Genomic DNA, 27,588 nt, shown 5'->3' with positions numbered 1-27,588 from the left:
TCCCTTACCCCTTTAGCCCATCCCCCCTCACACAACCCCTCCAGTAACCCTGTTTGTTCTCCATATTTAAGAGCCTCTTATGTTTTGTCTGCCTCCCTGTTTTTATATTATTTTTGCTTCCCTTCCCTTATGTTCATCTGTTCTGTGTCTTAAAGTCCTCATATGACTGAAGTCATAATGATGTTTGTCTTTCTCTGACTGACTAATTTCACTTAGCATAATACCCTCTAGCTCCATCCATGTAGTTGCAAATGGCAAGATTTCATTCTTTTTGATTGCCGAGTAATACTCCATTGTGTATGTATATATATACACACACACCACATTTCTTTATACATTCATCCATCAATGGACATTTGGGCTCTTTTGATACTTTGACTAATGTTGATTAGCATTAGTGCTGCTAGAAACATTGGGGTGCATGTGTCCCTTCGAAACAGCATACCTGTATCCCTTGGATAAATACCTAATAGGGCAATTGCTAGGTCATAGGGTAGTTCTATTTTTAATTTTTTGAGGAACCTCCATACTGTTTTCCGGAGTGGCTGCACCAGCTTGCATTCCCACCAGCAATGCAAAAGAGATCCTCTTTATCCACATCCTGGCCAACATCTGTTGTTGCCTGAGTTAATAATGTTAGCCATTCTGACAGGTGGTATCTCATTGTGGTTTTGATTTGTAGTTCCCTGATGATGAGTGATGTTGAGCATTTTTTCATGTGTCAGTTGGCCATCTGGATGTCTTCTTTGGAGAGCTGTCTATTCATGTCTTTGGTCCATTTCTTCATTGGATTATTTGTTTTTTGGGTGTTGAGTTTGATAGGTTATTTATAGATTTTTGGACACTAACCCTTTATCTGATACGTCGTTTGCAAATATCTTCTCCCGTTCTGTCAGTTGCCTCTTAGTTTTGCTGATTGTGTCCTTTGCTGTGCAGAAGCTTTTTATTTTGATAAGGTCCCAATAGTTCATTTTTGCTTTTGTTTCCCTTGCCTCCGGAAACGTGTTGAGTAAGAAGTTGCTGTGGCCAAGATCAAAGGGGTTTTTGCTTGCTTTCTCCTTGAGGATTTTGATGGCTTCCCACCTTACATTTAGGTCTTTCATCCATTTTGAGTTTATTTTTGTGTATGGTGTAAGAAAGTGGTCCAGGTTCATTCTTCTGCATGTTGCTGTCCAGTTTTCCCAGCATCACTTGCTGAAGAGACTGTCTTCATTCCATTGGATATTCTTTCTTGCTTTGTCAAAGATTAATTGGCCATACATTTGTGGGTCTATTTCTGAGTTCTGTATTCTGTTCCATTGATCAGAGTGTCTGTTTTTGTGCCAGTACCATACTGTCTTGTTGATTATCGCTTTGTAATACAGCTTGAGAGGGATTGTGATACTTCAGCTTTGGTTTTCTTTTTCAAGAATGCTTTGGCTTTCTTTTTCAAGATTGCTTTGGCTATTCAGGGTCTTTCCTGGTTCCATACAAATTTTAGGATTATTTGTTCTAGCTCTGTGAAGAATGCTTGTGTTATTTTGATAGGGATTGCATTGAATATGTAGATTGCTTTGGGTAGTATTGACATTTTAACAATATTTTTTCTTCCTATCCAGAAGCATGGAATCTTTTCCCAGTTTTTTGTGTCGTTTTCATTTTCTTTCATAAGCTTTATATAGTTTTCAGTGTATAGATTTTTCACCTCTTTGGTTAGATTTATTCCTAGGTATTTTATGGTTTTTGGTGCAATTGTAAATGGGATTGATTCCTTGATTTCTCTTTCTGTTGCTTCATTGTTGGTATATAGAAATGCAACTGATTTCTGTGCATTGATTTTATATCCTGCAACTTTGCTGAATTCATGAATCAGTTCTAGCAGTTTTTTGGTGGAATCTTTAAGGTTTTCCATATAGAGTATCATGTTGTCTGCAAAGAGTGAAAGTTTGACCTCCTCCTGGCCGATTTGGATGCCTTTTATTTCTTTGCAGAGGCTAAGACTTCCAATACTATGTTGAATAACAGTTGCAAGAGTGGACATCCCTGTCTTGTTCCTGACCTTAAGGGGAAAGTTTTTCCCCAATTTAAACTTTCGGTGTTAACCACTTTTCTTAGCCTGCTGGAAGGAGCCCTGCCCATGGACACCCACCTAAATATTTCCTGCCCACCTAAATATTTCCTGCCACACCTTTTATGAGAACCTCCCAATTCATTGTGAGCCCATCCCACCATGCTGCCTCAGCCCTTCCTCAAATGGTCTCTTTTGCTGAGAAATCACCACTGTCACCATCACTCCCATCAACAAATGTACTCAACATGTATAATCCCAAACTCAAAGAAGTGATAATAGCAGTTGATTTTCCAACATTCCCTTTTCAGTATACATTATGTGTTAGATAGCGACACCATCTGGTGAGGTGGCACATTAGCATGTTGAATACACCAGGCTCTATGAGCACACATTGCAAGCCTCTAAAAAATAAAAAAAAAATTAAAAAATAGAGGAAAAAAGAGAATGAAGGGAGGAAATGTTGATACTTTTATGTGTGGTATCAGAGGAATCTTCACCCATATAGGACCTTACTTTGTTTTAGGAAAAGCAGTAAAGCCAGATCTTTCAACGACTTTTGCTGTGGAATGGAAAAAAAAATGGATCAATAGCTAGAGGGGAAATGGCATCAAGAGAATCCTTTAAGTAGAAGGAAAAGTAATAGCGTGTTTGTAGGCTGATAGGAGTAATCCAGCATGAAGAAGGGAAATACCAACATAGGCAAGTGATAGAAGAGTTTCTGGAAGAATGTCCTCAAGAGGTGTAAAAGGATGGGATACAGACAGTACACAAGTAAAGGAATTGGCCTTGAATAGGAATAGACTGCTCATCAAATAGTCACAGGAAGGAAAGCAGAGTATGTGAATGCAGATGCAGTCAGTGAGCAGATGCAATGCTGGGCATTGATAAAGTTCTCTTCTTGCTCCCCTCATTCTCAGGAAAATGTGGAACCAGGTCATCAGCTAAAAGTGAGAATTGGCCAGAAGTGCAGCAAATCTGAGAAAAGTTGTATGTAGTTCTCCTGGAGAGTGAGAAACTCAGTGGACCAGGGAAACATAGTGTGATGCTACTTATGGATCATAAATTTAACATGAGTCTGGGGGCACCTGAGTGGCTCAGTTGGTTAAGAATCTGACTCTTGCTTTTGGCTCAGATCATGATCTCACGGTTCATGAGTCCCAGCCCCATGTCAGATTTCATGCTTACAGCACAGAGCCTGCTTGGAATTCTCTCTCTCTCTCTTTCTCTCTCTCTCTCTCTCTCTCTGCCCCTCCCCTGCTCACTCTCTCTCTCTCAAAATAAATAAACTTTAAAAAAATTTTTTAAGTGAGTCCAAATGGTTATTTTTCTCCATCCACGTTCAGCTACAAGGGTACAAAGTGAGGAGTAGGAAGAGGGCTGAATTTAACATAAAGTTTTACCTATCAAGCACAATTATTCAGGGGCAAGGGAATTGAGGACTTGTCATCCTAAAGAGCCAAGCAATATTAATATTCTTTCACATTGACACCCATGGTCTTAATTGTTTCCATTTATTATTATTTATTTACTCTTGGATAAATTGAAAGTACCTGGGAATGCTGACTTTACTAAAATACACTTTATGCATAACCCATCTCCTTTCTGTTCTTTTGAGTTTCATTCACAGAGGAATTTTTTATTTATCTTTTCACTTAGGATATTATCTTTAATAAGATGACTGTGCTCAAAATCTCTGATATTAGACACTGTAGCAGAGAGAAGAAATTTAAAAGGGAGGTTGCAATAATGTAGGTGGACAGGACAAATGAAATACAAGAGAACAATAAATGAATTCTGAATATGGGGTCTGAGAAAGCTTAGTGGAAAAGGAAAGAAAGCTTAGAAACTGGCCCATGAAGGAAGAAGGAAAAGAAGGGCCTGCCAATATGAGGGAACAAACAAATAGGAGGTGAGCACTGAAGGATGGAAGTACAGGAAGTCTTCCAGGATGAGCATAGTCTTGTCTAAGGACTAAGGAGAAGTGTCACAAAGAACATGTTTAGAAGGAAAAGTAATACCAGGGAGTGAAATGCATAGACTGTTGAATAAAGGAGTTTTTATTGAGCACTTACCCTGTGCATAATGCTGTTTTAAGTGCTGCCCAGGTGGTAACTCATTTACTAATATCACAGAAGACCTGGAGGAGAGGCACCACCACTCCCCATTCTACAGGTGAGGAAACTCAGGCACAGACAGGTCAAGTGCTTCCAACTGTATAGCTAGTGAGTCACAGAGCAAAGGCCCTGTGTACCACTGGTGTTATCAAAACATTTTGAATAAACAAGCAACATATAATTTCTGTTGCTACTACATTTTTCTTTCGTAAATAATGAACATATTTAAATTAAATTTAGAAAGTAAGCAATGAATATTAGCTGTCTCTCATGTGTATTTAGAAGCTCTGAATATTCAAATATATTAATTTCCATTTTTTTCTTTTCCTCATTCAATGAGATGACTGTTTCCAAAAACTATTGGCTTAGACTGTTTTCCTGGTGATTAATCTACAATATAATATAGTACAATTGTATTTATTTTTGTCCAAATTCTTATTATATTGTATTCTGGAAAAGATACAGAGTTTTTGTTTGTTTTTTTCTGAAACCACTTTGCCCTTCTTTTTCTTTGTAACTCTGAACTTCACCCAGAAATAGTTGTTGATGGCAGCCAATTCATCAACATACAGGTTATACTCATGTTTTGTCAAGGATTTTCTGCCTGAAAAAATTTTCTAATCTTTTATTAAATATGCTTCCTTTTTATAGCAGGTCATTTAACTATCAATTCATTCTCGTTAAACTTTTACCTATTCTTTCTAAATACTTATATAAACTAAAAGTATCAGACACATGAAAATACATCCAGAGAATCAAAGTTCAGTTCAATTTCAACATTACTATTTATGCAACATGGAGGACAGCATCTAACGTGATCTCATTGCTTTACCAAAGAGTGCTTTCATTAGCACCAATAAATATCAGCTCTTTTTACCTCATTGAAATCTGTAACATTCCATGTTTCAATCTTTAAATTTTGGGTTTATTTTACTTGAATTCTTTGGGAAAGACACAGACTTTGTAAGTGTGGCCTCTTCTATAAATATTTTTGAACACAGGTAACCCTTAGTCTGTGTTCTCAGAGACTTTGCCTACCTCTTTTCTAGTGATGACTTAGGGTCAAGACACAGGCAGAAGATTCTGATCCCTGCCCAAGTGATAGTATCATCACAAATGATCCCCAGTGGTCATTTCTATGTGTCTAGAGGAACACAGGCTGAAGTGTCTATTACTCATGTGAGAAAGGACACCAGAGAAAGGTGGAAGATGGTTAACCTAAAGTAGAGAAATGCATAGCATAGAGGAAATATGAGGCACTGTCAACTTGACCTTTGCTATTCCAGAGGGCAGAGATAGGACTACTGTGCAGAAGCTACAGGAAGGTAATTTTCAACACAAAGAATTACCTAAGTAGAGATTTTTAAAGTGAAACAAAGTGCTTCCTAGATGAGGGAGACAATCATTTGTAGGATATTTGCCATGGGTCTCCCTTACCAAGGAGATATTAAAAATTCAGTGACCATATAATGTACTTTCCAAACAGGGATACATTTGAGAATGAAGGGATAGCTCCAAATACACCAGGATATCCCAAGCAAACCAAGTCTCACTTCACCCTAATTCACCCTCATTGTTGATCACTGGCTATGTGTATTTGACATGTGAAGAATAGGGAAGATTGATCCCAGTGGGGAAAAAGGAACAGGTCAGAGCTCATGGGATTCTGGGACACAGAGCAAATCTGGAACTTTTTCACCTCCTTCTAATCCTATCCTGGTAGAATGAAGTCCAAAGACCTGGATCAAGCAGTCCTATGTGAGCAAGCCTGGATATGAGCAAAGTGTTAAGATCCAGAAGAATCCAAGTAGGAACAATTCCAGGACAGGGGCACTGTTCCCAGAGCCAAGGTGGAGTAAATACTATTCCCAAAGCAAATTATTCAGCGGGTTCTAACAGAGCATAACATTAAAAAGCAAGAACAGGGGCGCCTGGGTGGCGCAGTCGGTTAAGCGTCCGACTTCAGCCAGGTCACGATCTCGCGGTCCGTGAGTTCGAGCCCCGCGTCGGGCTCTGGGCTGATGGCTCAGAGCCTGGAGCCTGTTTCTGATTCTGTGTCTCCCTCTCTCTCTGCCCCTCCCCCGTTCATGCTCTGTCTCTCTCTGTCCCAAAAATAAATAAACGTTGAAAAAAAAAAAAAAAGTTTTTAAAAAGCAAGAACAGGTGGCACCTGGGTGGCTCAGTCGGTTAAACATCCCACGCTTGATTTCGGCTCAGGCCATGAGCTCATGGTTTGTGAATCAAGCCCCACATCAGGCTCCGCGCTGACAGCACAGAGCCTGCTTGGGATTTTTTCTCTCCCTCTCTCTCTGCCCTTCCCCTGCCCACTCTCCATCTCTCTCTCTCTTAAAATAAATAAATAAACATTTTTAAAAAACAAAGTAAGAACCAGACCAACCCCAAAGGGCAGGATATTGTAGGGGTGACAAAGTGGAAAGCAGGACCAACATTACAGGCAGGCACTGTGAGAAGATGTGCAGGATGAATGAAGAGTACAGTTTCCCAAAGCATGGTCTGTGCTTACCATACTGGATAGGCCTAGAATTATCTAATGACCCACATTTTTTTTTCTAATCTTAGTGGCAAATGAATTGTAATTACAAAAACTTTTTTTCTGTGACCTACACTGAAATCTGTGAGTGTGTGAAAGGTTATTAGAAATTAACATTCCTAAACTAAAATTCCCATTTTACCAGCTTCAGTGAGCACTGTATACTCAGCTCCTGTCTCCTTCTTGCACTTGCCAGTGTTCAGTGGGCACCTTCCACTCAGCCATGCAGCCAGCCTAACTCAAGGAAAATGGCCTCCACCTCCTCCACAGTTAGAATGAGCCACTCAGGGTAATTTCAGTCCCCTACTCTGTGATCACTCAACTCAAGCCAATAGCACTGGTATATCCCTTGGCAACTGGTATTGGTCCAGGCATGTGGCATAAGTCAGCCACACTGTAGGGAAAGGTTATTTTTCAAAATGAACAAGGGCAAGCATGTTTAATTCAGTGGAAGCCAGCCTACAGATATAATCACCACGTGAGGGGACTGAACAAAGAGAGTGAGACAGTGGCAGAAAGGCAGAGTCAGAGCTTTGTTTTCACCAGGCATTCCTTACCATTAGCTTTCCTTTCTATGTGATAATAACTTCCTTATTGTTTAAGCCATTTTGACATGGGTTGTCTTGACTTGTCCCCTGAAAATGCTCTTACAGATCCTTAGAGCAGTGGTTTCCCAAACCTGCATGCATATTAGAATCACCTAGAGACCTTCAAAAGTTGCTGATGCCTGCATTCTACTCAGAGATGATGATTTATTGGTTAGATGTGTGGCTGGGTGAGCAAATTAATCCATAAGCTCCCTTTCTTCCTGGAGATTCCTGGGAATTTATCACTGTCCAAGATTGACAGAGTACTCTAAGACGCCTCATAATGACAGAGAATATGTGTTCCCACAGGACTCAGTCCATTTCCTGTAATGAAGGAGGGACTTTTATGCTTTGTGGCAAGATTTGAGTTCCTCCGCAGCTGCCCTACTTGGATTTCTGCTTGATTCTCTTGTCTATGCCAGAAGATTAGAGTTTGAGATGCTTCTTTAGTAAAATGGGAATAGAAGTCTCAGTAAGCCCCATGGTTAGGGTCTCAACTGTTCATCAATTATTCCTTTCTTAAGTGGAAGACATAAAAGGAAAGAGGTGGAGTGGGAGAGAGGTAATTGAGATCTGACCCCTATTAACATGCTCCAACACCTCCAAGCCTCAGTACCCTACTGTGTGATAAACCCAGAAACATATAATCTGTTTCATCAACACAGTAGAGTTTTGTGAAATAATATGACACATAGGAAAAACATTCGAAGTAAGAAAGGACTCCGTGAATGTAAGTTATTGTTACAAGAGGTCCAGAGAGTTAAAAATGTAGACCTTACCCTAACAGACACAGCGGTGCCAGCAGGATGAAATGGCTCAGGGAGTTAAATCCTCTGCCAACCTGATCTCTTCATACTCCCTTTCATTCCTCTCACCTCTCTCCATAAAATATCAAACTTGCTCTGTAAAGTTGACTCTAAGATGTGTCCTTGCCCCAACTCACTTTCCACCAGATTGCTACCAGATTGCCACCCTCTGAGCCCCGCCCACAGAAATCCTAGTGCTGCCATTCACAGGCAGGAAGGTTGTTTGTTGCATTTTTCCCCCTAGGTTTTTTTTTTTTTTTCAACGTTTATTTATTTTGGGGACAGAGAGAGACAGAGCATGAACGGGGGAGGGGCAGAGAGAGAGGGAGACACAGAATCGGAAACAGGCTCCAGGCTCTGAGCCATCAGCCCAGAGCCTGACGCGGGGCTCGAACTCACAGACCGCGAGATCATGACCTGGCTGAAGTCGACATCTGGCTGAAGTCGGACGCTTAACCGACTGCGCCACCCAGGCGCCCCCCCCCCCCCAATAGGTTTTTAGAAGCTCTCCACTTCCTCATCCAGAGTGTACCTCTGGGTACCACAATGTGCTATCTTTCCCCACTTGAATTATAATGTCTATCAAAAGAGGCATCTCTCGGGAGGCTTGAGTGCTAAGTGGGGAGTGATTTTTAGAGATGTGTGGGAAATGGTTTCAATATTTGGCAGTTCCTAAAGGCAAGATGATTTGAGATGTTGGTTTTTTTTTTTTAAATACACTTGATCGGCTCATTATGCTATTCCCTTATTTATGAAAATGCCTTGTCACTGGAATTCGGAAGTTGCTCCAAAGTAGAACTTGAATAAACCAGAGGATTATAACTTTTAGTTTGTTCCATTCATTTATCATATGTTTCACATATATCAATGTATATATTCACCAGGAATCAATTTTTCTTTTACAGATCTCTCCATTAAAACATACCATTCTGAAACTAAAGATGTAGACAATGCCCCAAGAATCAAAACAACTGAAAGTACTACAAAAATGTACCAAGTGTCAACCATGAAACGAATATTCGATTTGGCCAAGCATCGACCCAAAAGATCAACATTTTTCCCAGCCGGGGTTAAAGTCTGTCCACAGGAATCCATGAAACAGATTTTAGCCAGTCTTCAAGCTTATTATAGATTGAGAGGTAAGGAAAGAGATGAAACCTGTTTAGCCTCTCATTCTTTTTATCCCTTCCTTTTCATTCAGTCGTACATTGTCTTTAGCCCAAAACTTCCAGAGTCTCTCATTAGTCACAAGAGTTACAGAAATCAGTCAAGTGACCTGAGAGTAATGAATAGTAAACATTCAAAACTATGGTAGATGTTTGCTCTTATGTTTAAAATGATGTCTTGTGCAACCCAGAACTATTAAGGCACTTAATGAGTCACCAGGGGGCCTTGGCCTCTGGGTATTACCACTTTGTTTTATTTTTGCCAAAGCCCAATATTGAATTTTAATGTTATCATTGTTAAGTAAGAAGCACAGAATGATTGCAACGTCAGGAATCTGAGCAAGTTGATTTATGACTTAGGATTTCATTTTTCAAAAGCAACATTACAATCCAGATGCTCTCTCCTTTCTTGTTGAGTTTAAGTTGTTTATTGCTGACCCAGCAAAAAGTGCTGAAGTTTGGAAACCTGGAGGCACATCCAAAGTGCACAGGAGTCACAAATTAACAGTGGTTACTGAGATATAATGCAGGGATGTTATCAGGATTTACAACACAATGACTGTGATTTCCAGCAGAGTTAAAGTACAGTTTTCACCCCAAGACAGCATAACAGAATTCTTGGGGCTTTCTCAGAAATCATGATGGACTTCAAGCATACCACAGCCATCAGTGGCTATCCTTGTCATTCACTTACTACAGATGAAAAAGTCCCCATGGCTTCTTCCTTAAATGAAAAACAGAAAACAAAAAAGAACCTTTAGTAGATACTATTAAATCCCCCAGGTTTCTCCAAATAGTGCAAAAATATCTAACTGAAACCTAAATTCAATTCATCTTCCATGTGAAAGTTGAGGAGGTTTTCTGATGTCCACCTTCATTCATCACATTAGATAATTGTTTCCATTCCTAAAAAGCACAACCTGCTCTATTTCAAGCCCATTAACTAGAGCATGCTGGTTCAATTCTAGCCTGCGATGTATTACGAATTATGACAACAGAGAACCCATTTCATGATACTAACATCCTACAAAATTCTTGAGTATTTACATCTGTAAAATGTACAAAGATTGAGTTAGTCTGGGGAGTTTTTACTGGGTTTTGGAGGTATAAGTGTCTCAAAAATATCAAGCCTTATGTTCCTCATATGTCTTATTTTATGTGGAACAGATATTTGCTTTCTGACAGAAGCCATATCCACAGAGAAATGACAAGTACTGGATCACAGAAGGAGAACTCTAATTATAGGAAACAAAGTACACTGTATTATTATGCTTAGGTCCTAGCATAGCCCCTCTGCATAGCAGTTTCTGAGTAAACGCTTATTGATGGACACAGGAAGCAAACAGGCCATTGGGCATGCGAAGAAAAGACAATCATGTATAAACCATTCATTTTGAATGTGTTTACACATTGATCAGATAATGACACTGGTATATTTCATGTTATTTGTTCATGGATGGAAGTAAAATACATAGTATATGCATCACATTGAATATGAACACAACTAATGCTATTTTAAGGTAACTTCTAATTCTTTATGACATTTACAAATAGGATTCATCGCAGGTATTTAGAAAATAAGCTACTTATTGCTATAACCAAGTTTTTAACTCTGAATTGTATCCCTAACTCTTCGTTCTTGATTAGGTTTGCCATTTGCATTTTTGCTTTCCTGGATGAAACAAACCACTGTTTTTCTCCCCGTGGCAACAGCAGTCCATTATCTTTATGGCTGCCCCTGGGTGGTATGAAATTTTACTATTCATCAGCATGGGTTCTTCAGTCTAACAAATTGGTTCACAAAGAAACAAGAAATAAGACCTAGCTACAATGTGGTATTCCTTTGACAGAGTTACCCACTTACCATTTTTGTTGCTGCTTTTACAAAATTATCTTTTGATGTCTTTCAAACGTAGGAGAGAAAGCTTCCACATTCATCAAATCAAATGAAATATTGAGATATTTGTTTTTCCAATACTTAAAGCACCACAAATGAACGTGTTCTAAGCCTCATGGTAGAATCATAAACATGCTCATCCCAAAGCACAAATGCAAGACCGCAAGTGTTTCTGGTAGTCTCCCAGGGGAACCCTGGGCTCCTACCCAGGCAAACTCCCTGCTTTTGATTTCCTCCCTTCAAACTGCCTACCCCTCTCTGTATCTCCCTCTTCCCCCTCTCCATCCTCTGCCTCCCCGTCTTCCTCTTCCCTTTACACCTCCCTGTCCCCATTATCCTCCTCCGCCTCTTCCTCTTCCTTCCCTTCTTCTTCCTTTTCTTCTTCTTTCCCTTCTTCTCTCTCTCTACCTCTCCCAACCACAAAAGCTAGATCTTCCTTCCACATTAATTTACGCCTTAGAGAACGTTTAAGATAGAATCCTAGTTCTTCCTTCTCCATTTGTCATCCATAGATCAGCCGTATCACAAGCATCTGGCTACTTGTTAGAAATACAGACCTACTTTCACCCCACCGTATCCACGTCCAGAATCTGTATTTTAATAAGATTCCCAGGTAATTCATTTTCACTCTAAGGTTTTAGAAGCACTGGTCTAGAGAATATCTAGCCAACACCCCCATTGTACACATTTGAAAAGTGAGGTGACATGCTCAGTCAGAGCCATCATTGGTGGCAGAGCAAAGTTAGAACCCAGCATTGACTCCTACTCCAGTGTGTTATCTCTCCATCTAATGCATACCCAACCCTGTGGTGGACGTTTTTACATACCATTGGTCTAACCTGATCTTTCCAAATGTAAATAATTATCCCAGGGCATGCCTGGCCTCCAGGACACATGTTCCCTAGGGTTCTTCCCACATCGCCAAACAGCCTACCATATGCGATTCAAGAGAAAGACTGAGACTCTGTGGCCAGATTTCAGGCATTGGCCAGCAACTGTGGGAAGACTAGGGAGGCAAGGTTCTGGATTTGCCTAGAATCCCTTTGGAAATCTCTTCTGGTAGATTCAAGGAAGGATGATGCAGTAAGTTAAATAACTTAACAACTAAGTTAAAGGGTTAGAAAAATCCAGCTTTCAGAAATTTTCAGACTCCTCCCAGCCCTGAGATCCCTAAATGCTTCAACTTTCAAGGGGTTCTTCTTATGCTCCCTTGGTAAGGATAAGGGGCTTTCCTGGTAGGGCATGCACTGTGCTCCTGTTCTCCCAGTCACAGGATTCTGCACCTCCTCCTTTGTGCTTAAACTTCCAAGAGGCCAGAAAAATGACATCAAAGCAGTCACAAAAAAACCCTGCTCCTCAAAAAGTCTAAAGAAAAGCTACTGGTCCCTGTTTCATCCTTAACTTTTTAATCACTATAAACTACAATGCCTCAGGGAAATTATTTTTTTTTCTTTTTTAGTTCAAGTTTTTATTTAAACTCCAATTAGTTAGTATATGATGTGATATTAGTTTCAGGAGTAGAATTTAGTGATTCATCACTTACATATAACACCCAGTACTCATCACAACAAGTATTCTCCTTAATACCCATCATCCATTTAACCCATCCCCCACCCACCTCCCCTCCAGCAAATTTCGATTTGTTCTCTATAATTAAGAGTTTGTTGGGGCACCTGGGTGGCTCAGTCAGTTAAGCATCTGACTTCTGCTCTTATGGTTCCTGGGTTCGAGCCCCACATTGGGCTCTGCTGATAGCTCAAAGCCTGGAGCCTGCTTCAGACTCTATGTCTCCCTCTCTCTCTGCCCCTCCCCAGCTAGCACTCTGTTACACTCTCTCTCTCTCTCTCAAAAATAAGTGAAACATTAAAAAAATTTTTTTAAAGAGTTTGTTTTATGGTTTCCTTCTCTCTCTTTTTTTTCCATATGTTCACCTGTTTCATTTCTTAAATTCCACATATGAACGAAATCATATGGTATTTGTCCTTCTCTGACTTAATTTCACTTTGCATAATACACTCTAGCTCCATCCACATCATTGCAAATGGCAAGATCTCATTCTTTTTTATGACTGAGTATATATTTCTTAACTAGATTATTTGTTTTTTGGGTGTTGAGTTTGCTAAGTTCTTTATAGATTTTGGATACTAACCCTTTTTCAGATATATCATTTGCAAATATATTCTCCCATCCTGTCAGTTGCCTTTTAGTTTTGCTGGTTGTTTCCTTCTTTTTATCTTGATGAGGTCCCAATAGTTCATTTTTGCTTTTAGTTCCCTTGCCTCTGGAGACATGTCTAGTAAGAAGTTGCTATGGCCAAAGTCAAAGAGGTTGCTGCCTATTTTCTTCTCTAGGATTTTGGTGGTTTCCTGTCTCACATTTAGGTCTTTCATCAATTTTGAGTTTATCTTTGTGTATGGTGTAAGCAAATGGTCCAGATTCATTTTTCTGCATGTTGCTGTCCAGTTTTCCTGACACCATTTCCTGAAGAGACAGTCATTCCATTGGATATTCTTTCCTGTTTTGTCAATGAGTACTATAGACTTTGTAATAATATTTGTTCTTATAATCCATGCAAGTCTTTCCATTTCTTTGTGTCATCTTCAATTTCTTTCATAAGTGTTTTCTAGTTTTCAGAGTACAAATTTATTACCTCTTTGGTTAGTTTATTCCTAGATATCCTATGGTTTGGGGTACAGTTATAAATGGGATTGATTCCTTTATCTTTCTGCTGCTTCATTATCGGTGTATAGAAATTCAACAGATTTCTGTACATTGATTTTGTATCCTGTGACTTTACTGAATTTGTGTATCAGTTCTAGAAATTTTTTGGTAGAGTCTTTTGGATTTTCTACATGTCCTCTGCAAATAGTGAAAGTTTTACTTCTTCCTTGCCAATTGGGATGCCTTTTATTTATTTTTATTGTCTGGTTGCTGAGGCTAGGACTTCCAGTACTATGTTAAATAACAGTGATGAGAGTCAACATCCCTGTCTTATTCCTGACCAAGGAGGAAAAACTGTCAGTTTTTCCCTATTGAGGATTATACTAACTGTGGTCCTTTCATGTATGGCCCTTATGATGTTAATGTATGTTCCCTCTATCCGTACTTTATTGAGGGTTTTTATCAAGAATAGATGCTGTATTTTGCCAAATGCTTTTTCTGTATCTATTGAGAGGATCATATGTATTTATTAATGTGGTGTATCACATTGATTTGCAAATATTGAACCACCCTTGTAACCAAGGAATAAATCCCACTTGATTGTGGTGAATGTTTCTTTTAATGTACTGTTGAATTTGATTTGCTAATATTTTATTGACAATTTTTGCACCCGTGTTCATTGGGGATAGTGGCCTGTAGATCTTTTTTTTAGTGGGGTCTTTGTCTGGTTTTGGAATTAAGGTAATGCTGACCTTGTAGAATGAGTTGGGAAGTTTTCCTTCCATTTCTGTTTTTTGGAACAGTTTGAAAAGAATTAACTCTTCTTTAAATGTTTGGTAGAATTCTCCTGGGAAGCTCTCTAGCCCTGGACTTCTGTTTGTTGGGAGATTTTTGATTACTGACTCCATTTCTTTGCTGGTTATTGGTCTTTTCAAGTTTTCTATTTCTTCCTGTTTCAGTTTTAGTAGTTCATATGTTTCTAGGAATTTGTCCATTTCTTCCAGATTGCCCAATTTGTTGGCATATAATTTTTTTATAATATTCTCTTATAGCTTTTTATATTTTTGTGGTGTTGACTGTGATCTCTCCTCTCCGGGAAATAATTCCTTAAACAGCTTCAGGTATTTGTGCTTCGAGTAGAAAGTTCTCTCAGAGCCTTTGTGAAAAGTGGATTTTAATGGGGATGGGGGTCTTGTGTGTCCCTGAAGTAGGAGAAAGGGCAGCAGAGAAAGGAGCAGAGCTAGGAAGATACAGGCACCAAAAACAAACCTTAAACTGGACTGAAATAAAAGGAAGACTTAATCTGAGACCAAAAGTAACATGCCCGCAGACATGTCAGACTAGTAAATAGAAGGATTATCATATTATGTTCTTCCAGATGTTCCACACACAGATATTATCAGTGAAAGACACCAACACTAAGACCCAAAAGGCAGCGCTAGTTGATTTTATATACATGGAAATCCTCTATCTCTGGCAATTAAATGTGTTTTGAACTAAATTAGCAGGTGCATTGGGTAGAGATGGAAGGTCAGTGTAACACCTCCAAAAGAGAGTGTGGAGTAAACAGATGAGAAGGGTAGCAAGGACAACTGGTTTGCTTGGACTGGACACACAACTCTTAAGGTTTGGGCAAGTCTCAAAATATTCAAGTGTTGTTTCCTTTTTGCGTGATATGTAGACTCTTGAGTAGAGGTGAAGATCAAAAGACTGCATGATGGCTGGTATTGGGAGAGGCATTACAACCCTCCAATCCTTGCCTGACAGGAGAGAGAGATAACATTCACAAACGTGGGTTCTGGTGAGGCTATTGGCTTGCTCTCCAGGTGTGCTGACCCCTGTCACTTCCCCAGATGTGGAAAACTCAATGACACATTTGAGTTGGTGGGGACAGCACCCACTCCTGGCTTTGTGGGTTCTGGTGAGGTTGCTGCTGGTAGATGATCTGAGCTTCTTTTGGTCAGGAATTCTCTTTGCCTGTTAAAACAGAAAGTTAAGAAAACTCCAGACATATAAAAATGGGGAGTGAAGGGAAATAAAGCATAGGAGTAAGAGTTTCCAAACTGGTCTTCTCTCACTGTGTTCCTTCCCCCCAGTCCCTTCTCTCAGCAGGCAGGCAGTTTCTTTAGAAAGTCAGATGATGTCAGCTTCTGCCCTAAAGCTTCCAATTGCTTCCCATTCCTACTGAAGTAAAATCAACATATTATAATTGCTTATGAAAGATGTCATCTAACTATTTTTCCTTCACTTAATCCTGTAAAATAATTTTTAAATGATGCACCTCTTTACATGGGTTTCAGTTAACATCCATAGCTTTTCATTGTAAGTTTAAATAATTGGATAAGATGTAACTTTTGATGAGTTGTAAATATCGATACTGAAAATAAAACAAAAACTAGAGAATTTTTATGCATCCAGTAGAATCTACCATAGCCACTCAATTGTTACCATCAAAGACTCAACAAGTACATGCCTTCATGTACTCTTCTTAACAGTAGGAAATGCAACGTGGATCCTTTTTCTCCACACACCTACATTTCTACTCCACTCCCCACTTCAGTCTTATCTTAATGTAATTTATTTTATGCTTGAAAGTCTGTCATTGGCTACTCTAACATACTTCTCAGTAACAAAAATATGTATATAAATTTAAATTACAGATTTTATTTTTTCCTATTACTGTAGGCTTTATGTTTCCAAAGAAATTTCTTTTGGATTCAATTGCATTTATAATTACTCTTAATATATAATTGATTAAAACAAATAGATACAAACTTTTAAGGCCTTTTTTAAAATTTATTTATTTGAGAGAAAGAGAGAGAGAGAGAGAGAGAGAGAGAGAGACAGACCATGATCAGGGAAGGGGAAAAGAGAGAGGGAGAGAGAGAATCCCAAGCAGGCTCCATGCCATCAGCACAGAGCCTGATGCAGGGCTTGATCTCACAAACCACGGAATCATGACCTGAGCCAAAACCAAGAGTTGGACACTTAACTGACTGAGCCACCCAGGTGCCCCCAAATAGATACAAATTTAACAAAAAATTTTAAGTAAATTTATATTGGCAGATATAAGATCAGATATAGGTTTTTGTGAGTACTAATGTTTATAAATACAAATTTAGGGGAATGTTTATAAATACAAAGACTTGGGGAAGAGGCCAGTTTAAATGAAGGGCCTATAGCTAAAGCTTCATTAGCTTCAGCCTCTGTTTAGATGGAGTTACTTTGGTGTTGTTCCTCTATTAGTTCGTGTACCATTACTTATTATTCATATTATGTGTTGCTAAAATGAGACGGGATTTAGGATCAATTTTATCTCTATTCTTTTCCTTAGTTTCACTTAAATGCAGAGAAAACTTGTTACGTAAAATAAGTAGATAGAAATAGATGGAGTTTTGTTATAGTAATATCTTTATCCTTTAAGTTCCTTTAGCATTATATGCTAACAATCACATCATGATCTGTCATTTTTAATGGCTTGTCAGCTGTCAACTCCATTAGGACTTGTAATGTGTTGAAAGCAAAGAATCAGAAACCACCCTGTTGCAAAAACATGTTCAGCTCAGTTCACTTGCTTTCTTAACCTCAACACTATTATTTCATGTCGTCCCTTTGTGTGATGACCGAGAGGCACTGTGCCACAGTAAGTTAGGGATGGATGAATGGGGGAGGATGCTGACCAAAGGGAAAAGGAAAGGTGTATCCTTAGGCAGACTGGCTTTAGGAGAGCATGATAGGAAAAAATGAGACCTAGAAATTGATTCTCTTCAAATTGTTTGTGTGTCTGTTTACCCCTTGGAAAGTCTTTAAGTATAGCCAGGTACCTTTGCCCCAGTTTGGAAGTTACTGGTCCACAAAGCCCTATGCCATCCCTGCTCCCTTCACCACATCTTTCTGTCTTCATCTTCCTTTACTCTTATCCTTGCTCTGGCCACACTGCCCTCTTTGCTGTTCTTTCAATGCTCAGAGCATTCTCTAGCCTTGAGGCCTTCTCCAAACTGCTCAGAAGTCACCTTGATAGTGAGGCCTTCCTCAGCTGTCCTATTTTAAACTACAACCTACGTACGTACTCTATTCCCTATCTTCCTTCTTTTATTTTTCTCCATAACATATATAGGGGCTCAATAAATATTTGTTAAATGACTTGATTTCTATGGCCTATAAATTAAGCCATGAAAGAATATTCCATGTTCTAAGATTATGCTTGGGCTGGGAAACAAGGATCATCTTAGGATGTGGCCATTTTCTACTCCTAATGAATAGTACTGCATTGCAGTGTGTCAGGAAGCAGTGTGGGAAGCATATCGGATCTTTCTGGACCGCATCCCTGACCCAGGGGAATACCAGAACTGGGTCAGCATCTGCCAGCAGGAGACCTTCTGCCTCTTTGACATTGGAAAAAATTTCAGCAACTCCCAGGAGCACCTGGATCTTCTCCAGCAGGTGAGCCTAAACGCTGTACATTTGGAACACGGCCTGGATAGCTCCCAGTCCTCCAGCCCCCGCCCCTTTTGAATTGGCTTCCTGCATAAAGATTAGTTGAAGAAATGCTTAGAGATACCTGATAAGGCCAACAAGAATTTTATTCTTGCAAAATAACATTATACAGCCTGGTTGAAGTGAAGTTAAAGGGAAAAGGGAATGAAAATAGACTTTAGCTCTTCAGTTGACATTTTTCTCCTGGTAAAATTACTTTTTATCTTTCTGCAGAGAATAAAACAGAGACACTTCCCTGAGAGGTAAGTACCCAAAATAGAATGCTGCATGCTCTTGACTTTTGAAAGATCATATAATGGAGACTGAGCTATGATATTATGTCAGCCACTGAGGTCTGTGTAAGTTATTTTGACAGAAAATTATGCATATATTGCGCTAAAGGTAAATGAGTATCTAAAGGGGAAATGGATAGGCCCTAAAGATTGAGACAGGTGTTGGCACTATGTTTGCAGATAAAACAGATTCACTACTATGTGCTAAGTATCTAAAGTGTGTTTTCACTTAGGGGATATAGAGCAATTAAAATAGTTTGATTCTGGGGTGCCTGGGTGGCTCAGTCGGTTAAGCGTCCAGCTTCGGCCCAGGTCATGATCTCACAGTTCGTGAGTTCGAGCCCCACGTGGGGCTCTGTGCTGACAGATCGGAGCCTGGAGCCTGCTTCGGATTCTGTGTCTGTGTCTCTCTCTCTGCCCCTCCCCTACTTGTGCTCCTTCTCTCTCTCTCTCTCTCTCTCTCTCTCTCTCTCTCTCTCTCAAAAATAAATAAATAAACATTTTAAAAAATAGTTTGATTTTTAAATTTATGATAAACTATTAGTTACATCAGGGAAATACTAACAAAATCAGAGAACAACCTGAATTTTGAAGTCTTATTTGGTATTCTGTAAAGCGTTAGTATTTCTCAAACTAAATTACTGAAGCACTCACTAAGCTATACTCTCAACAAGAACTGAATATCAAATAAGAAAATCAAAATTTTTTAAAAGGCAAGGAAAAGTACATTAGTAAAATGATTAAAGAAAAGAGACAAACTCTAAACACAAATCACATACATTTTATAACATTTAGAAATCTAAATCTGAAGACAATACTAAGAGAGACACAAATTTTGCTGTATAAATTACTGACAATTCTTTATAATGCTTTTCACATTTGTTCCTTCATTTCTATTCCCTTTGCCAACAACCTCTTCCAGGACCTTACTAATTTACACTGTGAAAAATGTCAAATCTGATCTCCCTAATGGATTTCCCTGCCTCTAACCTCTTCCCCTCTTTAACTTGCATAACGGCTGCTGGATTAATAAGTCTGAAAAATTCCTTTTCTTACACTGAGGCCTGTTCAATGACTTTCAAAAGATTCCCACATCTTCCTTTTACCCTTCTGAATATCCTCTGCCCACCGATCCCCCTCATGCTCTGTGTACAGAAAGCTGAGTGGAGAGGCTGGAATCACTGACATCACTTGCCTTGACTCCTCGGTGGGAATAGTCGGTGGGGAGCAGGAGATCAGAGGGTGAGGACAGAATGAGGTGAGTGAATTTATCACCTCCCCTCAACCACCAACCTGCAAAGTTTTCAAGGGCTATTAGCCTCCTTCAACTTCATCTCAGCTCCTGTCCGGCAGCCTTTCCACAGAGTCTTCTCTGTCTCTGTTGTGGTAACCACTCCATCTTCTCACCCCTCCTGGGCTAGGGGTGTTTTGAGCATCCCACTGTTACCAGCCCTGGTATGGCACTTGGCCTTATGATTACTCTTATGCTCTTCCCACAACTTAGCAAGTAATCCTTTTTTTTTTTTTTTTTCTTTAATGCTTATTTTTGAGAGACAGACAGACAGAGCATGAGCGGGGGAGGGGCAGAGAGAGAGGGAGACACAGAATCCGAAGCAGGCTCCAGGCTCTGAGCTGTCAGCACAGAGCCCGACACGGGGCTCAAACCCTGGAGTAACGAGATCATGACCTGAGCCGGAGTCGGACGCTTAACCAACTGAGAGCCACCTAGGCAGCGTGCAAGTAATCCTTTTTTAAATTTTGTTCAAATTACCCCACAATGAGGGAGCCATCTGTTTCCTGCCAGGACCTTCACGGAAACAGAGTCCAAACTAATCAATTGAGGCATTTCAACCCCTGACCTTTCCAACTTTGCCTCCATTACCCATGATCCCACTGCTGCTACCATGCCCTTCCTCACTGCATATAGACCATACCCTACTCATGCTGGATTCTGGCCCCTAGCCTTTCCCTCTTGCCCGGAAGATCCTGCCTTTTCCACATTACCTATCCAAATCCTACTCTCCTTTCAAGCTCTTAGTGGATTCCTCCATGGACCCCATGATGTCTTAACAGCCTATTTGAGCCTGCAGCAATATCTCCCTGCTTTGAATTTTGCACTGTTTTTGGCACTTACATTTTTTTAATGTTTATTTATTTTTGAGAGAGAAAGATACAGAGTACAAGCAGGGGAGGGGCAGAGAGAGAGGGAGATGCAGAATCTGAAGCAGACTCCAGGCTCTTAACTGTCAGGACAGAGCCCGACGCAGGACTCAAACCCGTGGAACCATGAGATCATGACCTGAGCCGAAGTCAGACGCTTAACCAATTGAGCACCCAGGCACCCCTTGGCACCTACATTTTTATTTAACACTTCCTTGCTTTACTCTATTTTCCTGTACGAGTTTGAACTCGTCAAGGGCAGGGACTGTTTTATGTCTCTCCACCCACCACCACAGACCTGAGCAAAGTCCTCATGTGTTTTGTTAATTGATATGTCTACTGAGCCATTCTTTAGAAATTTTAAAAAGTTGATACCAGAAGGAATAATGTGATTGAAGAAAATCTTAGTACTAGAGTATTAACTTTGTTCACAAGACACAGAGATATTCACTCTTCTTATTTAAATATAGGATGATACTGGAGCACCTGGGTGGCTCAGTTAGTTGAGCATCTGACTCTTGGTTTCAGCTCAGATCATAATCTCACAATTTATGGGATCGAGCCCTGCATCGGGCCCTGTACTGACAGCACGGAGCCTGCTTGGGATTCTCTCTCTCCTCTTTCTTCCCCTTTCCCCACTCTCTCCCTCAAAGAAACATTAAAATTTTTTTAAATAAATAAATATAGTATGATACTTACTTCTCCAATTTTCAAAAAAAGAAAAAGAAAGTAAAGCAGAAGTCATCCACCCATAAGAAAAAATACAACAGAATGTACCAAGACTTGATAGAAAAACATTAAAAATTATAGGAAACAGCTACCCAAGACAGAAAGAGAAAGAAATGGAATCATCCCATCCACTCCTGCATCTACCAACATTGCTAGAGAGAATTGCTAAGAAGCAAGAGACAAACATTGTACATTAGCTACGATTACCAAGTTGTTAAGAGAGGAGACAAGCAAGCTGTTTCTTATTTTCAACCTTTCCAGGAAGACAAAACAGAAAATGTTCTCATCTGAGTAGCCCATAAATCTGCCAGTTTCAAATTACTTTAAAATAAAAGCCAGTGGAAGAATCCAATGTCCCAGCTTCCCAAATTATAGCTTTTGAGTGATGGTCTAGATTGCCATTGTTGTGGCAGAATCATACCCAGTGGCAGAGGATAAGGAAATAACATCTGACACAGGGTCCTGCACAAAGTGGGCTGTTGACTTGTAACTAATGCAATAGCCAGCACTTTAATAACTATTCTTGGTTATTTTCTTTTTAACAGCAAGGTAAAACAAGGATACCAAAGTTATAATAGTAAGAAAGATCTTTCTATAAACAAGACCTATAAAGTGGAAAAAAAGGAAAATTGTCTAAATCACAAATGCTCTAATGTTTGATATGAAATCTTTATAAATATGATATCCATACAAACTATTTCTGAAGCACATAGCACAATACCAGCAGAAAAGAACAAGAATACCTAATTCCTAAACAGTCTGAATTTGTATTTAGCCTGTGTGCACCAATGTAGTCCTCCATGTTTACATCTATTCTGACTGGTCAGAGCCATGCCAGGCCAACAGATGGTACTTTGTATACCATCCCTATTAGCACTTTGGCAGAATTGAGTATATTAGAAATATGTAGATGGTCTCATTATCTACAGCCAATCTAGATGTCTCTATAACAGCATAGCACCTATCCATTCCCTTTGGTCTTCCCATCAACATGAGCCACAGAAAATTGAATCAGATATATTGGTCAACTATGACTACATTGTACTAACATAGACATGAGCTATTAAAACCTAATAGCTAATAGTAACAAATCTTTCAGTGAACTTAAAAAGATATCACTACTGCTATTCCTTTCTACATAGAGTTTGCTAGAATGAGCCAACATCATATGCAGACAGCTTTATAACCATGCCCTTGGACTTGCCCTTAGATATTTTCCAGATGGCCACCGCATAGCCTGCAAAGCTACCCATAACTCTTGCAGGCAATGGTTGTGTCCAGAATAGGATTTAATATATCTGCACTATCCAGAGATCTCTCTCTTTCCTATTGCTATAACCACAAGACTTACTCTAGTAGACAAACTTAAGCATTCCCTGGATTTGCAGGTTTGAGGATCTGAGATTTTAGCAAGAATATTCAGTCATACATAGATCATGTCATGCAATTATCTTTGATGTGAAGGACACAGTATAAGCACAATGAGACTATAAAACATCAAGCCCAAAGACCAGTTTTGCCCACAATGAAAGTGCTCCCCAGAACCACATGAAAAATGCTTATGGGAAAGCCCTGGAGCCAAACATAACCATTTTCAGGGGTTGTTTGAATTTGTCTTCAATGGAAATATATTTGAAGATTACTTCTATATTGAAAAAATAGGCAAACCCAGTTTTAAAGGGTTTTCCTCTAATTTTAAGTCTATTGAGTATAGGAAAAGTAAATAAATTTCCCCTATTGTCATCAAGCTCCTTTTCACCATCTCTTTTCTCTTTCCTATTGTGCTAATAGAAAAGATGAAATCTCTACAGAGAAGACATTAGGAGCACCTGGTGAAACCCCTGTGTTTTCTCCAGGTAAGCTTAGACCTCCTCATTCAACTGTTCCTGATTATCATGAAAGAGAGGGAAGGGAAAAAATTATCATGGAAGTATATTAGTTAAAAAGCAATCCTTAATTGAAGTTGACAAAATTTATAATATACTTTCTTAAAAATAACTGATATTTCTAAATGTATAAAATAATTTAGGTTCATTGTATAAATCTTGGAAAATTTAGAAAAGAATAAAGGTAAAGTGAAATCACCCATTATCTTACAACTTGGAGACAATCATCGCCAATATTTTCAAACAAATAAATTCAAGGTAAGCATCCTTTATATAGTCACAAAAAGAAAAATTAACCAGATCTCATTGGCAAACCATTTAACTGAAACGTATCTAGAATAGCACTAAACTTGGGTCCTAGATGAGAATGGAGAATTCAACTGGGACCAAAAGTATGAGTTGTATTTTTCTCAAGAACATATTTATGTAATCTTAAATGAGTTAAGAATGCAGCTCATATCTGTAAATTCCAGAATTACAGATAGAGTATATGAAATTTTGACTTTGTTCTTATGTAAACTTCTCCAATCTCATTCTCTGCCCGTAATTTTTTTTAATTTCCACAGATGTCTCCAGTGTCTCGCTTGGACCCTTCCCTCTCACTCTTGGTGACACATTCCTCAACGACACTATCATGCCTACAACAGTAAGAAGTTCTGAGAGTCAATCTAGCTCTTCACATGCCTGTTTTTGTTTTATTGGTAAAACAAGAAAAGAGAATGGATGAACTGGCCATTCCATATTATTAGTGCTGCATTTTTATCACTCCAAGTAAGAGTCAGTGACTTTGTTCTATTCAGTATTCTCACTTCTTCTAGGGACTGAGGGGAAAAACCAGATTGAAACCTAGAATAAGTTGAGAGGAATTATAAAAAGCAACTTAGTTATAAACTCCAGGAGGGTAGGGGCCCTTTTCTCCCCAGTACCTAACAGAACTGCATATCTAGCAAGTACTCCCCAAGCATTAGAATAAATGAATGGATAAACCTATCAGTCAATCAATCATCCAATCAGTCAAGCTCCTTCACCAAAGTGTAATCTCATGCTGACACTAAGGGTAAAGTTTTGCTTCCAGGCATGGCCAGCATAAATGGGTCAGATAAATATCAAAATGATTGAAATCCTACATGTTAAATGGGGAAAAGTAAATGGTATTCACAGGCAAAGAGAAGCACTGGCCACTGCTCTCTTTGTGTGAAAGGAATGCAGGAGGAGAGGATATGTTACAGAATTAATTGTTGGTTGTCAGAAAAGGGGGACATTTTTAAAAAAAAAAATTAGTGTTTTATTTATTTTTGAGACAGAGACAGAGCACCAGTGGAGGAGGGGCAGAGAGAGAGAGACATAGAATCCAAAGTAGGCACCAGGCTCAGAGCTGTCAGCACAGAGCCTGACATGGGGCTCGAACCCACAAACCATGGGATCATTACCTGAGCCAGAGTCTGATCCTCAACCAAATGAGCCACCCAGGTGTCCCAGAAAAGGGGGACATTTTAATCACTTCAAAATCTTTGAGCCAGACACTTGATGTTGAAGCCAGGAAACACTGCCCTCTTTCCCCAGGAGTGTCAGCATCATGGCAACACACTGTGGGCAGCAAGTTCAGCAGGGGGCAGTCCAGGGGTGACACATACTTCCCTGTGGTCTGAGAAACTTTGCTGGCCCTTACCTCCCTGTGAACCTCTCTGCAAGGTCAAAGCCCAGACAGTGAGGGCAAGAAGTTCAGTCTCACCAGCTCTACATGAAAATTCAGGGATGAGAACCCTGCTGGCCTGTAGGCCAGATGGCTGCAGATTTGCTGGAACTATTGCTCTAAACAAAGAATTAAATTGTTCCATTTTTCTCCAAAATACTATTCCATGAACAGTGAAAATTGCTGTTGAAAAAAATTATTGAGATTAAATATATTCACTCTAAAATTTCAAAGACAACTCTAGTTCACTGTCTCTTTTCTCGTATTACTTATGTCTCATATTCTTCAAAATCTAATATATGTCCCCCTTTCTGCAGTAAATATCCCCTGAACATTTCATTTTATATTAATCAAATCCTCCTCTTACCTTTTTTACCACCCACATCTATCACTCATTCTTTGGCTCAGCAAACATTTTACTAAAATCCTCTGATGTGCCAGGCATTGGGGTATGTACCAAAGATTTTAAGATGAATAAGACATGGTTCCTGCCTTCAAGAAATATATAATGCAAATAAATACAACAAAATAGTTTTAGTGTGTACTTGAAGATGGCAGATATATAGAATGGAGCAAAATGATAAGCCAGGACAGGTTGCAAAGGATGTGACTGCTAATCATGTATATTCACAGAGAGTTTTGTGCATAAATGACCACATTATTTTTTTTACTTTGGGAGAGTTAACAAACTATGAGAATCATACTGGATTCGAGGAGATTATATGTGGGGTGACAAGATTAGCATATAAAAAGACTAGGTGGGTATGACATAGGTACTAAATGAGAAATTCAGATATTTTTCACTGCTCCAAGAGATTAGAAAGAGGCAAAGGTTTCTACCCTAAATAATCAGAGGAAATATTATGTTAAATGAACCATAGGGTATTAGTAAGAAGTAAAAAAATGTGTGTATGTGGGGTGTGTGTGTGTGTGTGTGTGTGTGTGTGTGTGTCCTTATGTTTTAGTACTGGAAGTGAGCATGGGGAGCAGTGAGGAAGGTCTCTCCGGTCAGGAGACTAGCACAAGTAATGTGGTATCTCATCAACAGTTAGCAAGCTATCTGGTAGTCAGGGCAAGGAGAAATGACACAGACTAAAATTGTTTAAGCAGCAACAATTCCATTTATGACTGCACCAAAAGTAATAAGATATCTAGGGATAAAGCTAACCAAAGAGGTGAAAGATCTGTACTCTGAAAATTAAAGAATGCTGATGAAAGACATTGAAGAAGACACAAAGACATGGAAAGACATTCCATGTTCATGGATTGGAAGAACAAATATAGTTAAAATGTTGATGCTACCCAAAGCAATTTACACATTTAATGCAATCCATATCAAAATACCACAAGCATTTTTCACAGAGCTAGAACAAACAATCCTAAAATTTATATGGAACCACAAAAGACCCCAAATAGCCAAAACAATCTTGGAAAAGAAAAGCAAAGCTGGAGGCATCACAATACTGGACTTCAAGTTATATTAGAAAACTGTAGTAATCAAAACAGTATGGTACTGGCACAAAAATAAACACATGGATCAATATAAAACCCAGAAATAAACGCACAACTATATGGTCAATTAATTCTGACAAAGCAGGAAAGAATATCCAGTAGGAAAAGGACAGTCTCTTTAATAAATGGTGTTGGGAAAACTGGACAGCAATATGCAAAAAAAGAAACTGGACCACTTTCTTACACTATACACAAAAATAAATTCAAAATGGATTAAAGACCTAAATGTGAAACCTGAAACCATAAAAATCCTAGAAAAGAACACAGCTAGTAACCTCCTTGATATTCTGCATAGCAACCTTTTTCTAGATATGTCTCCTGGCACCAGGAAAACAAAAGCAGAAATAAACTACTGGGACTACATCAAAATAAAAAGCTTCTGCACAGAAAAGAAAACAATCAACAAAGCTAAAAGGTAACCTACAGAATGGGAGAAGATATTTGCAAATGACATAACTGATAAAGGGTTAGTATCCAAAATATGTAAAAAACTTACAAAACTTGACACCCAAAGAACAAATAATCCAATTAAAAATGAGAAGACATGAACAGACGTTTCTCCATAGAAGACATACAGATGGCCAACAGACATGTGAAAAGATGTTCATCATCACTTACTGTCAGGGAAATGCAAATCCAAACAACAATGAGATATCACCTCACACCTGTCAGAATGACTAAAATCAATAACACAAGAATCAACAGTATTGGTGAGGATGTGGAGAAAAATGAACACTCGTGCACTATTGGTGGGAATATAGACTGGTGCAGCCACTTTGGAGAACAGTACAGAGTTTCCTCAAGAAGTGAAAAATAGAACTACCATACAATCCAGTAATCACACTATTGGGTATTTACCCAAAGAATACAAAAACACTAATTCTAAGGGATACATGTACCCCTATATTTATAGCAGCATTATTTACAGTAGCCAAGATATGGAAGCAGCTCAGGTGTCCATCAGTTGATGAATGGATAACGATGTGGATCAATGGCATATTAGTCAT

The 27,588-nt window shown here is 39.1% G+C and overlaps 1 protein-coding gene across 3 annotated transcripts in view; it reads left to right on the top strand.

Moving 5' to 3' along the window:
• Nucleotides 1-27,588, top strand: part of IMPG1 (interphotoreceptor matrix proteoglycan 1) — a 137,375-nt gene that overhangs the window by 21,921 nt on the left and 87,866 nt on the right. The window contains exons 1-6 of one of the 3 annotated variants that reach the window (XM_045498831.1): nt 5,906-6,014; nt 9,014-9,247; nt 18,109-18,275; nt 18,543-18,571; nt 23,282-23,346; nt 23,943-24,022. In XM_045498831.1, coding sequence (XP_045354787.1) covers nt 5,939-6,014; nt 9,014-9,247; nt 18,109-18,275; nt 18,543-18,571; nt 23,282-23,346; nt 23,943-24,022 — 651 coding nt within the window. In that variant the 5' untranslated portion in view covers nt 5,906-5,938. Of the gene's footprint in view, nt 1-5,905; nt 6,015-9,013; nt 9,248-18,108; nt 18,276-18,542; nt 18,572-23,281; nt 23,347-23,942; nt 24,023-27,588 lie in introns of those variants that run through there. The other 2 variants (XM_045498832.1, XM_045498833.1) reach the window with 2 other exon arrangements.

Source organism: Leopardus geoffroyi, chromosome B2 (genome assembly GCF_018350155.1).
Source record: "Leopardus geoffroyi isolate Oge1 chromosome B2, O.geoffroyi_Oge1_pat1.0, whole genome shotgun sequence".
In the NCBI taxonomy this organism is placed as follows: domain Eukaryota; kingdom Metazoa; phylum Chordata; class Mammalia; order Carnivora; family Felidae; genus Leopardus; species Leopardus geoffroyi.
The sequence above is the reverse complement of the archived record's forward strand: the minus strand, read 5'-3'. Positions and strand labels throughout refer to the sequence as shown.